General features: G+C 39.7%; 1 protein-coding gene across 2 annotated transcripts in view; it reads right to left on the reverse strand.

Moving 5' to 3' along the window:
* Positions 1-2,744: 2,744 nt before the first annotated feature.
* The window catches only part of gdap1 (ganglioside induced differentiation associated protein 1), a 28,737-nt gene continuing 18,349 nt past the window's right edge, over positions 2,745-13,132 (reverse strand). For both annotated transcript variants that reach the window (XM_085993184.1, XM_085993185.1), the window contains exons 4-6: positions 9,698-9,792; positions 8,738-8,852; positions 2,745-3,712 (exon numbers count right to left, since the gene is read on the reverse strand). In XM_085993184.1, the coding sequence (XP_085849310.1) occupies positions 3,369-3,712; positions 8,738-8,852; positions 9,698-9,792 (554 nt within the window). In that variant the 3' untranslated portion in view covers positions 2,745-3,368. The remainder of the gene's footprint in view (positions 3,713-8,737; positions 8,853-9,697; positions 9,793-13,132) is intronic.

The following is a 13,132-nucleotide window of genomic DNA, read 5'->3' on the forward strand; positions in this document are numbered from 1 at the left end:
CAGAGAGGTTCTGAAAATTTGTGTCAGAGCCCCTGCAATTTCCTCCCTTGCCTCACACAGCAGCCTGGGATACATCTCATCTGGGCCCGGGGATTTATCCACTTAAGCCCACTAAAACCGCTAGTACTTCCTCCCTCTCAATACTAATTTGTTCAAGTATATCACAATCCCCCTGCCTGATTTCTATGCCTACAGATGCAAAATATTCATTTAAAACCTCACCTACATCTTCCGGTTCTACACACAGATTGCCACTTTGGTCCCTAATGGGCCCTTACTCTTTCCCTGGTTGTCCTCTTGCCCTTAATATACTTATAAAACACCATGAGATTTTCCTTTATTTTGCCCACCAGTGTTTTTTCATGCCCCCTCTTCGCTCTCCTAATTTCTTTAAGTACCCCCCCCCCCCCTGCACTTTCTATACTCCTCTAGGCCTTCCACTGTTTTTAGTCCTTTGTATCTGCCAAAAGCCAAAAGCCTCCCTTTTTTCCCTAATCCATTCTTGTATATCCCTTGACATCCAGGATTCCCTGGGCTTGTTGGTCCCACCCTTGACCTTTACAGGAACATGTTGGCGTTGTACTATCTATTTTCTTTCTGAAAGACTCCCACTGCTCTGATGTGGATTTTCCTACAAGTAGCTGATCCCAGTCCACTTTGGCCAGATCCTGCCTTACCATATTAAAATCAGCCTTCCCCCAATTTAGAACCTTTATTTCTGATCCATCTTTGCCCTTTTCCATGACCACCTTAAATCTCACCAAATTATGGTCACTGTCACCAAAATGCTCTCCTACTGACACTTCTTGGCTTGCTATTTAAAAAAAATCTATTACTAGGCATCTGCAACTATAAAAAATCACTAGTGTCATTGGATGGGACCCATCCGAAATGGCCTCTATCTGCACTGTGGGGTTTCTGTGATTCTGTGATCTTACAAAGTCTTTAAATGGATCAAGCCATTCCATTCAATTACAAGCATCCTGTGGGGCTATTTGTTGAAAAGCTGATTGTGCACACAAATGTGGTTTTGAATCCTGTGAACTTTCAGTCACTTAAATGGAGTTAGGAAATGCCCACTTTAATGCCCTTTGTTCTGGAATACCGCTAAAGAAATTTAGAGTTATATCTTGGCTGCGTTGTAATCAGACAACAGTCAGCCTGAGGCCGCAAGCAGCACAAAGCTAATAACGCAGCTCTGTGATACAGATAGCCACGCAAGTAACAACCATGTTTCAAGGGTGAATATTATGTTGAGGGTTAGGGCAGAAAAATCTTTACTATTTTGACACTGAGTAGAATAATAGTTTGTAAATATACTGTTCCTACTGACTACTGTTCATTTACCTGTTTAATGTTGAATAAATGTCTATTGGCTTATAGCCTGAGCATCCAACTACTGAAGTCAAGGAAATCATATGGGAGCATTAGATAAATCCTTGTAAGCCTGAGTACTGAGACACAGCTATTTGATTCCTTGCTCATGCCACATTTGCCTAGATACTGGGCAGGTAAAGGCACTCTAGCTTGTAATGGACACTTCCAGGAGTGGTATGGGACAGTGAACCAAAGGGGAGTATATAGCTTAAAAACACAAAAATGCAACACACATAAAACTTCCTTAATACAGGAGCTAGAATGCATCCATCTCAATATTCCAAGGCCTGACGGATATATTCTATACAAGAGGTGAGGGAGATTAGCACAGTGATTCAGATAATGATTTTCCAACCCTCTCCCTCAAGATGCACCTAGCTTCTGCTCAGTTTGCTCTCAACATAACTGGCATGATTTCTAACTCACCATCTGGGAAATCATTTAAAAGTCAATTAGGATAATTAAAACTCCATATTAAAAGAGATGAGTCAATAAAAAAGGAGCGTGTAGCCATGACCCATTCTAATTGAGAACTGGTTAAGAAGCACAAATTGGAAATTTCACTGAGGCTACAAATGTGAATTAAGTTTAAGCAGTGTAAAAATTAAAATTGGAACAGATGTCACTCTTTTCAAGTTGGGGCAGGAGAATGCTGTTCAGGCAGCGTAGAATGAGCATCTGGCAGTACACCTGACCAGGATTTGCGTGACATCAACACTGGATACCCAAAATGGGAAAGTGTGCTGTTCCCCGGCACGGTGTCCCTCTCATTGACCAAAAAATACTAAGCAGCTTTTTTAAATGGATTATTTGGAATTTTTCTACTGGGAAAGCATCAGTTAGCTCAGCAGCAATCAATGGGAGGGGAAGAGAAGATATGGGGAATGATCTGCTTTGTCCCTTTTAAGCATTATGGATAAAGGGAAAGATCATACAGTTCATGACTTCTGGGAGCAGAACACTTTATTGAAGCACTTCCTGTATGATATTGCTTCCTGGTGAATGGTGGAACTATCCTAAAGATGTATGGATGATAAACAAATAAAGGAAAGTTGGCAAATACTTCCCAAAGGAGTTTCCTACTCTTATATGAATTATTTATGGCAAGGGCTTCACTGAATGTTTCAAATGAAAACAGAAAATGCTGGAAACACTCAGCAGGTCAGGCAGCATCTGTAGAGAGAGAAACAGAGTTAACGTTTCAGGTCGATCACCCTTCGTTCTTTGATCTTTTGCCCATCATGATGTTTTTATACATCCAAGAAATAAATATTGAAAGCTGTTACCAGGTGAAGGTAAATGTTAAACTTTACCATTCTAAACTTCCAAAACAGTATCTATATTTTAAAAAAAAGTGTATTACACAGTTGTTCTTTTTATTCCTTTATTTAAGCACAAGACTATTTGACATAGAAATTGTATTCCCAAGGTAACACAAACAGCCTGTAAAGATCAACACAGTGCTCACCACCTCTAACTAGATTGTGCAGCGTAGACAAACTTACATATTCATGGTATAGTAAGAGGCTAGACACAAAAGAATGACGCGTGACTAGTAGTTCGGTACGTAAAGGTTAGAGAATAGATTTTTGATTAACCTTTGAACCCAAGGGATTCACATCTAGACTGAAGATTATTCAGGTGCATTATAGATTTGTTAACGTGCAGTAACCCAGAAACATTAGAACGCGACAGCATAGTCTACTACCTAGAATGGGTTGGAATATAAAAGTGAACAGATGAGTTTTTTAATTTTTCTAATAAATGGGTTGCATTGTGCACACATTTCTTTAAAATTTCCACATTATGCAAACTTGCTGTCTTTGAAAATAAACTGAAGAGACAGTAAGTTTCTTTATTAATAGAACAAGTTACTGCAACTGTCTTTATTCAGCTATATTTTAGCTTGATAACTGCAATGAGATTGTAGAAACCACAGCTCTTAATCAAATTCTTGGAGAATTACATATTAAGCTCATGGTGAAAAAAATCTATGACAGTCTCTTTTTAAGGAACAAGAAAGCGAAATACCCTATTCCTCCCAGCAGGCTCACTATAAAACTAGCTCCCAAAAATGAGGGAGCGCGTTTTTTAGCAACCCGAAAAGCAGTAGGCAGTACTGCCGATAGTAAAATGTTGTTCACATTCCCCAAGACCTTTCGGAAAGTCCTTTGCTGTAACACACGATCATAATACGATTCTAAATTTGGTCGTTTTCCATTTCCCCAGTATTTTCTGGCAAGTCCAAGAAACTTCAGCCGATGCAATGTTACACTGAGAGATACATCTGCAAGGCTAAAGAACTCACCACAGAGCCATGGCTGATGTCCTTCTTCTGTTCAAGAAAAAGAAGCTCATCAATATTTCCATTAATTACCATATATTGCAAGCTGTATTACTTTAATATTTACTACAAATTATTACAAGACAAAACAAGTTGCTTTATGATTCAACCATTGCAAATCTTCCTGCCAATAAAGGTACTGATCAATAAAACAAAGATTCCAGCTGATTTTCAGAATTCATTTTTTTAATATAGCTTGTAACACCAGAAATACAGGGTTTTTTGGTTTTTTTTTTTAAAAGCCCATTTTAGATTTTATTTAATTGTCCACTTTTTCCTAATTTCTGGCCAAATGTGCTACAGGAAACTTTTTTTTTTTTTTTTTTTAATCCAGCACCGACGGGACTGACATGGTGCCAGTTCATCAAAAATTCCAGATAACCGAGAGCTATAGTAAAAGATACGGAGAGCTGAGAGCTCCGTATAAAGCAACAAACCCTGTTGCTTAGCAACAGGTGCCGAACAATGGCCACAAGTTCCAAGTGTCTCTAGCTTAGCAGCAGCTGCAGCCACACCCAATTGCACAGCAACAGATCGAGGAAGGTAAGTAATATGAAGTAAAACTTACCTGAACCTACTCCTGAATTTTGCCGGTTAACCAAGATTTCCGGTTATTTAGGTGCCGGTAAATTGAAAGTTTCCTGTACCTTCCGAGACCAGACTACCTACTTCAGCTGGGAAGGGTCATGTGGATCATATACTTCACAATCAACATTACCATTCAGTTAATCAGCCAACAGATGGTTTGACATAAGTATTGATGCTAATTTTTCCTCCCCGTCCTCAAAATGGAGCATATACTAATGTTACAGAGCACACACTAGTGAAATTTCACAAGGTAAGAGATGGCAAGTTCCAGGAGTAGTTTGATGAGCCTGCAGGCCCGTGCCCTAGAAGTTCCCAAACACCTAAGAATTAGGGCCAAACAAAAAAAAATACCAAATACTCAGCATGGTTGCTATTGAATTCTGACAATTAAATTAACCCAAATATAAAGATATACGGCAAATGAACAAAAGTGGTTTCCTTCCAGGAGGTCTCAATAACCCCAGCACTAGCCCAAACATTTACAAATACAAGTTGAGGCTGAAATTTGAACTGTCACTCCAATGTTTAGAATCCAATGCTGAACTACTACCACCACTAGCTTAGGATTTAATCAGACATTGTAGAAATTGAACACATGACTTTTAAGATAGCAAAAAAATTATTTAAATGCTATGGGACTCCCAAAAACATTCATCTTACTGATTTGAAGTACAAGCTTCCACCAGGGTATAACTGTAGCATTTAACTCCGATTTGTAGATAATAGAGTTCCGCGATAACTTAGTATGTTTACCATATGAGTCGCTGTGAGATTCAGACCAGGAGGCTCTCAACTTCAACATGTGCGTTAAATTAGCAAATCCCAATTGGGATGCAGTACAGGCACTATAATTGGCCTCAGTAACCCACATCAGTGAAGAGAAAATTCAGCCAGGGTTCCTACTCCTAATCACGACAGGAAACTCTTTTTTTATCCGGGACCGGCGTGGTGCCAGTTGATCAAAAAGTCCGGATTACAGAGAGGTATACTTACTAAGGTACGAGAGCCCCGTACACGGCCACAGATTCAAGTGTCCCTGTTGCATGGCAACAGGTGCAGGAACCCCGGTTACACAGCCACAGATCCAGGCGTCCTCCTTGTTGCATGGCAACAGGTGCAGGAACCCCGGTTACACGGCCACTAATATGAAGTAAAACTTACCTGAACCTACTCCTGAATTTTGCCAGTTAAGAGAGATTTCTGGTTATTTAGGTGCCGGTAAAAAGAGAGTTTCCTGTACCTAGCAACCTCTACTGAAAGTATGCAAATATGGATGCTGGGCAAGGATGAGACTTAGCTGTGATGTCCCTCATGGTCAAATGACCTGCAGACATTCACTCACATGAGAGAGGGACAATGTAACCGGCTTCTGCAGAACCGTACCCCAGTGAACAGTTGAGCAGACAAAATTGGAATTTTTTTTATATAAAAGTGCTTGCATCTTCCAATACAAAATGACTTAATTGAGTTGCTGCAGCATTATGGAACTGCAAGTTTTTCCTGCAACCACCCAACAAAAAATGCATAAGAGGCACTGGAGGAAACAGCTTTAGCTTTTTCAGTCTAATCTCACCAAGCAGAAAAACTTTTAAACTAGGGTCAAATCATAAAATTCATGAACACAACAAAAACTTAAATTTATATAGCACCATATGTATTAAAAAAATCCCAAAGCACTTCATAAGAGATTGGAGGACACCAAGCAGGAACTGTGAGCAAAGTTATGGACAATGACTGAAGGCGAGGAGAGAGGTGGCAAGACAGAAGGATTTAGAAAAAAAGAGTTCCACAGCACAGGAACATGGAGGCTGAAATCTCTAAACATAAAAACATAAGAAATAGGAGGAGGAGTAGGCCATTTGACCCCTCAAGCCTGCTCCACCATTCGATAAGATCATGGGTGATCTGGTCTTAGCCTCAACTCCACTTTCCTGCCCGCTGCCCATAACCCTCGACTCCCTTATCGTTCAAAAATCTGTCCATCTTCACCTTAAATATATTCAATGACCCAGCCTTCACAGCTCTCTGGCATAGAGAATTCCAAAGATTCACAACTCAGAAGAAATTCCTCATCTCCATTTTAAATGGGCGAACCCTTATTCTGAAACTACACACCCTAGTTCTAGATTCCCCCACAAGGGGAAACATCCTCCCTGCATCTACCCTGTCAAGCCCCCTCGGAATCTTATGTTTCATTAAGATCACCTCTCATTCTTCTAAACTCCAATGAATATAGGCCCAACATGTTCAACCTTTCTTCAGAAGACAACCCCTTCATCTCAGGAATTAAATAGGGAACCTTCTCTGAACTGCCTCCAATGCAAGTATATCCCTCCTTAAATAAGGAGACCAAAACTGTACGCCGTACTCTAGGTGTGGTCTCACCAATGCCCTGTACAGTTGTAGCAAAACTTCCCTACTTTTATACTCCAGCCCTCTTGCAATAAAGGCCAACATTCTATTTGCCTTCCTAATTACTTGCTGTACCTGCATGCTAACTTTGTGTTTCATGTACAAGGACCCCCAGATCCCTCTACTGCAGCATTTTGTAGTCTCCCTCCATTTAAATAATAATTTGCTTTTTTATTTTTCCTACCAAAGTGGATAACCTCACATTTTCCCACATTATGCTCCATCTGCCAAATTTTCACCCACTCACTTAACCTATCTATATCCCTTTGCAGATTTATTGTGTCCTCTTCACAACTTGTTTTCCTACCTATCTTTGGATCATCAGCAAATTTGGCTACATTACACTCGGTCCCTTCATCCAAGTCATTAATATAGATTGTAAACAGCTGAGGCCCCAGCACTGATCCCTGCGGCACTCCACTAGTTACAGTTTGCCAACCTGGAAGTGACCCATTTATCCCAGCTCTCTGTTTCCTGTTAGTTAGCCAGTCCTCTATCCATGCTAATATATTACCCCCAACCCCGTGAGCTCCCATCTTGTGCAGTAACCTTTTATGTGGCACCTTATCGAATGCCTTCTGGAAATCCAAATACACGACATCTACTGGTTCCCCTTTATCCATCCTGCTCGTTACATCCTCAAAGAACACTAGCAAATTTGTCAAACATAATTTCCTTTTCATAAAACCATGCTGACTCTCCTTACTGTATTATGATTTTCTAAATGTCCTGCTACTACTTCCTTAATAATGGGCTCCAGCATTTTCCCAATGACAGATGTTAGGCTAACTGGCCTATAGTTTCCTGCTTTCTGGCTCCCTCCTTTCTTGAATAGGGGTGTTACATTTGCAGTTTTCCAATACGCTGGGACCCCTCCAGAATCCAGGGAATTTTGGTAGATTACAACCAATGCATCCACTATCTCTGCAGCCACTTCTTTTAAGATCCTAGGATGCAGGCCATCAAATCCTGGGGACTAGACAAACTTATGGGACTAAAGGTGGACTAGTATTTTTTCTCTAGTGATGGTAATTGTTTTAAGTTTCCCCCCTCCCTATAGCCCCTTGATTATCTATTATTACTGGGATACTTTTAGTGTCTTCTACTGTGAAGACCGATACAAAATATTTGTTCAATGTCTCTGCCAGTTCCCCATTATTAATTCCCCAGTCTCATCTTCTTAAGGGACCAACATTTACTTTAGTTACTCTCTTCCTTTTTATATACCTGCAGAAGATCTTACTGTCTGTTTTTATATTTCTTGCTAGTTTACTCTCAATCTATCTTCTCTATTATTTTTTTTATAGTCGTCCTTTGCTGGTTTCTAAAAATTTCCCAATCCTTTGACCTACCACTAATCTTCGCATCATCGTATGCCTTTGTTTTCAATTTGATACCATCCTTAACTTCCTTAGTTAGCCACGGATGGTTCATTCTTCTCGAGTCTTTCTTTCTCACTGGAATATATCTTTGCTGAGAGTTATGAAATATCTCCTTAAATGTCTGCCACTACTTATCTACCATCTTACCCTTTAATCTATTTTCCCAGTCCACTTTAGCCAACTCTGTCTTCATACCTTTGTAATTGCCTTTATTTAAGTTCAGGTCACTAGTTTGAGACCCAAGTTTCTCACCCTCTGCTGACATATTACAGTATTTCAAATGCATATACTGAACAAGCAGTAGTGTAGTGCACTCATCCTCCAATTCGGAGACGGGCACTTGCACATAACCTACCACGTGATAGATTTCTGATCTCAGCCAGGCCATTATGGAGAGGTGCTTCCCAACAGGAGGTGAAGAAAATCAGAAGACAAGACACCTCAGGCTGAGTATACGCTTGAGGATATCCTGGAGCGCCGCAAAGAAAACCCCGAGACAGCAGGTTGCCTGCTCCTGCCATGGTGAGGTATGATTGCCATAAGACAAGCTAAAAAGGAATAATGGAATGAGGGACAAACTGAAAGCAAAAGCAAAACAGTGTCCACATGTAAAGGTAATTTACTTGATACAGACCTGGAGTTTCCTCAATCCTTCTCTGTAGCTCAGTCTCCACCTGATCCAGAACATTTTCCAGCTCACGAAATATTTTTTTCAGGTAGCTTACATTATCATGGTCCCGTATCTTGGACTGAAGATAGAAAAATCTATTAAAAAGGGAATTTGGTTTATATACAGGAGAACATAGGTTGAATAATAATCTGTAAATGTCTAAAAAGGAGAGTAAGAGTGGTGGATGGGGCAAAGGGATTAAATTAAGTAAAACCAGTGGATCTCCCTGGTATTGTTCACAGTGAGGCAGGGAATAAGGTGGTGTTTTCAGCAAATGGGATATTTGTGCCATATCAGCATGCTTCCTGCACTCTGGACCTTTCCCACACCCTGGAGACAAATTTTGGTCTGTGGATGTACACCAACTGCAAGAGTTATAATTTATAGACAGATCTTATATTCAAAAGATTTTTGGGATGGAATAGGGATGGATACCATTTGTAATTGAACTTTACATTTTTGGGGATTTTCAAGTGGATCGTGTTCCCTGTGACAATACAGCATTAATATGGAAACAGATTTTGGTTCCAAAATACATACTTGTTCAAGAATAAGATTGCTGGAAATGCTACAAACTAGGTTTTTGAAAGGCTGATTTACAAGCTAAACAGTAGTAACAGACAAAAAAAAGGATCATTTGTGGTCTCATTTTGGAAAGCAGTGGTTGTGGAAAGCAAAGTGCTCAAAATTGGGCGATTAACAAATGGTTTTATTCAAGACAGGGATATCTTATATTTAGATTTTTTTTCCTTGGTACATTTGCAGGTTTGCATTTTTTGAAGTGCAAATCAGTTTGGTTGTGTTACTGTTTTTTGTTAGCAAACTTACTTCATTAAAATGGATTTTTAAATTGTAACACCTGTAATGCAAACACTAGAAACAAATCAAGAAAAAACATTTAAGTTAATTATAAAAAGCACTTACCTTGATTTGTTTCTGCTTTGTTAAATATGCTTCACGCAATTCTGGGTGCTCCTGAGCAAGCTTCTTTAATTCAGATTCGGTGTTTCCAATTTGGCCTGATAGTAAATGAAAGTGCACATTAGATTTGAAGAGGTGGGGGGAAGGGACATGGGATTCAAATTCAATAGTTGGGATTTGGAATTTCAAAATCATATCACTAATTTTCTATAATGCAGCTTTTTACATTTCAGCACATTGAATCAAAAAAATCTGAAACTGCACTGACCACAACAATAAAACAGGACAAGTTCAGAACCATCCCAATAAATATCCCACCTGTACAGTGGAAACTTCTACAAGGTGGTTTACTTAGATTTCCAAAAATAATTTGATAAAGTTCCACACAATAGACTAATATTTACACTTAAAAGTAGTGGGCATGGATAACAACAACAACTTGCATTTATATAGCATCTTTAACATAGTAAAATGTGTCAAGGCGCTTAGTAGGAGCGTTATGCAAAAAAAATCAACACCGAGCCACAAAAATATATTAGGACAGGTGAGGTAAGGAAGAAAGAGAGACAGAGGGGTTTAGGGAGGGAATTCCAGAACTTATGGCTTAGGCAGTTGAAGGCACAGCCACCAATGGTGGGGTGGTGGGAAACGGGGCTGCACAAGAGGCCATAATTGGAGCAGCACAGCGATCTTGGAGGGTTGCAGGGCTGGAGGAGGTTACAGAGATAGGGCGGGGCGAGACCATGGAAGAATTTGAACACAAGGATGAGAATTTTAAATTGGAGGCGTTGCTTAACCAGGAGCCAATGTAGTCAGCAAGCACAGGGGTGATGGATGAACAGACTTGGTGAGAGTTAGGATACGGGCAGCAGAGTTTTGGATTAGCTGAAGTTTACGTAGGGTGGAAGGTGGGAGGCCAGCCAGGAGTGCGTTGGAATAGTTAAGTCTGGAGGTAACAAAGGCATGGATGAGGGTTTCAGCAGCTGATGGGCTGAGACAGGGATGGAGATGGGCGACACTACGGAGGTAAGTAGACGATCTTGGTGATGGAAAGGATATATCAGGTCAGAAGCTCTGCTCAGGATCAAATAGCTGAAGCAGCAAATAGTTCTTACGATAGTTAGCAGAACCAAATGGTGTCCCCTAGAGATTGGCACGGTGACTCCAGTTTCTAACGTGCATTAGCAACTTGGATTCAGAGCTTAAGGCAAACTGGTCAAATTCACAAATGATACCAAAATATGAGGGGCAATGAATTTGAGGAGACAGCCAAAATTTACAAAATAAGTTTGCATAAGGCTGCTTCCAGTCCCAGACTGGCCCTTAGTGCTAGGCAGTGAGTAAATAAGAAAGTGCAGGAGGGATGTAAGGAATGGAGCTGGGAACTACAGAGCAAGAGCCAGGGAGAGACAGACACGGGTGTGTGTGACAAAGCTTGAGCTGACACGAGAGACCTATTTAAAGTCCGCAAAGGGGGGAGGGGTTGAGTATACAGAAGCGGCAAGAGGCCGTATTGGAGTGGGACACAGCCAGAGTGTGGTAATGATGATTAAGCATGAAGGAGAGAGTAAAAGAGAGAATATGAACTAGAGATAGTGGGTGCAAAAGTAAAAACCGTTTAACAGTTGGATATTGTGAATTTGGAACTGTAGGTTATTGCTAGATGGATGAGCCTAGGTGGACTGAATGGTCCACCTCATTTATCAACCTTGTGATCTGCAATAGGCCACATTCTGATCAATTCAAATTTCAAAATAACTGCAGATCTAATAGAGGAAAAACAGATATACTTCCCTGAAATCAGAGCTATATTAATAATTGCCCTTCATATTTCAACTGTACCCAAATCTAAAACTACCCTGGAATAATTAGCTATTGTGTCTACCTTAAATAGTTTTCACACACTTAGCGGGTTTACAGTATGTAATTGCATTCTGCAATTATTTGATTTATCAGCCTTTTTGTTCTAATAACTTGCATTTATATAGCCTCTTTAGCATAGAAAATGCCCCAGGGCACTTCACTGAAGAAATTGGATGCCAAGGCGAGTGGTTTAGTGACAGAGTTCCAAAGCAAAGCTAAGACAGCTGAAGGCTCCGTCACCAATGGAAGTCCAGAGGAAGGGGATGGGGAGGCTGCTCAGGATGCCAGAGTTGGAGGATCAAAGGGCATGCCTGGAACAAGTTGTAGAGTTAGAATGAAATAGGTTGTGGAGAGATTTGTAAATGAGGATGATTTTGAATTCATGATAGAAGCAATAAATATATTGATGTTTCTTTGGAAATGTCTTATGATTCTTTGATCTGTTAAACCTCTCCAAAAAAAAATCTCTACACAGCAGTGAAAATTTAAACAGTACCACCCACTGAATAGGTCACACAACAGCATCTTATGTTTCCCTTTGGTAATAGTACTGGGGGTATGTCAATGTTACAGCAAATACACTCTCTACCACAATATTTAGAATGTAGTAATTTAATAAAGGAGATAATCTCAATTTATCAAGAAGCCCATTTCTACCGGGCAATGAAAATTAAGCAAACTTTTTCTGGAAATATTTATTACTGTAAATTTGAGAAATGCAAGGCTTTTACAGCACAAACTACCAAAATCTGAAGAGCTGCAGTCAAGTAATTCTGGTCTTAAGAACAAACTAAGAAACTAATTCATATATATCTATATCATAAAACTGTCCAAAATAATTTCAGTAATTGTTAAATTGTATATTAAAACGTAAATGTAGGTGTGATTAAAAAGAAATAGGCGGTCAGCGTCAAAGGAACAGTGCTCACTGTATAGCTGCCCAGAGTACCTAAACCATGAAGTATAAATTAGAATATTTAATTCAATGTAAAATCATGTACAGAAAGCAAAATAGAGAGGGAAAGAAAGATGGGATTAACGAAATAAGAAACAGAAAGAAAGTTAAAAAAAATTTATAATCTCCAATAATTAAATTTTGAAAAAATGAGATTCCGCACTTGTAAAATTACATTTTCAGTGCCAGAGAAGTTGACAGTAATTAAGACTCATCACGCAGTTAAAAATTTATTTGCGCTTGAATGCACCAGCCCTAACTTTTTCTGGCGTGTTTAATGGGTAACTTGTGGCCAAGAGCAGCAACTTCACGTTATTGCATGTATTTTTTAATGCCGAATCTCTCGGCGAGGTACTGGTGTAGCGAAGCTTGTGGAGGAGCAGGGCAAATCAGACAGCAATTCTGGATTTCCACGTTTAACTGTGCATGTGCCAACACCAGAAGTTGCTGTCCGATTTACTCCATAATAACGGTCAGCGCCGATAGGCTCACTGTTATTTCTAACACAAAATCCGATTCATAGATTAAAATTAACAGAACCCTTCTTTATAATTGAATAAACTGAAAAGTTACTCGTCATTTCTCAATGTAACACATTTTTCAGGTAGCAATTCACAACA

Source organism: Somniosus microcephalus, chromosome 7 (assembly GCF_052327205.1).
Source record: "Somniosus microcephalus isolate GS21.2 chromosome 7, FLI_Smic_1.0, whole genome shotgun sequence".
Lineage (NCBI taxonomy): Eukaryota > Metazoa > Chordata > Chondrichthyes > Squaliformes > Somniosidae > Somniosus > Somniosus microcephalus.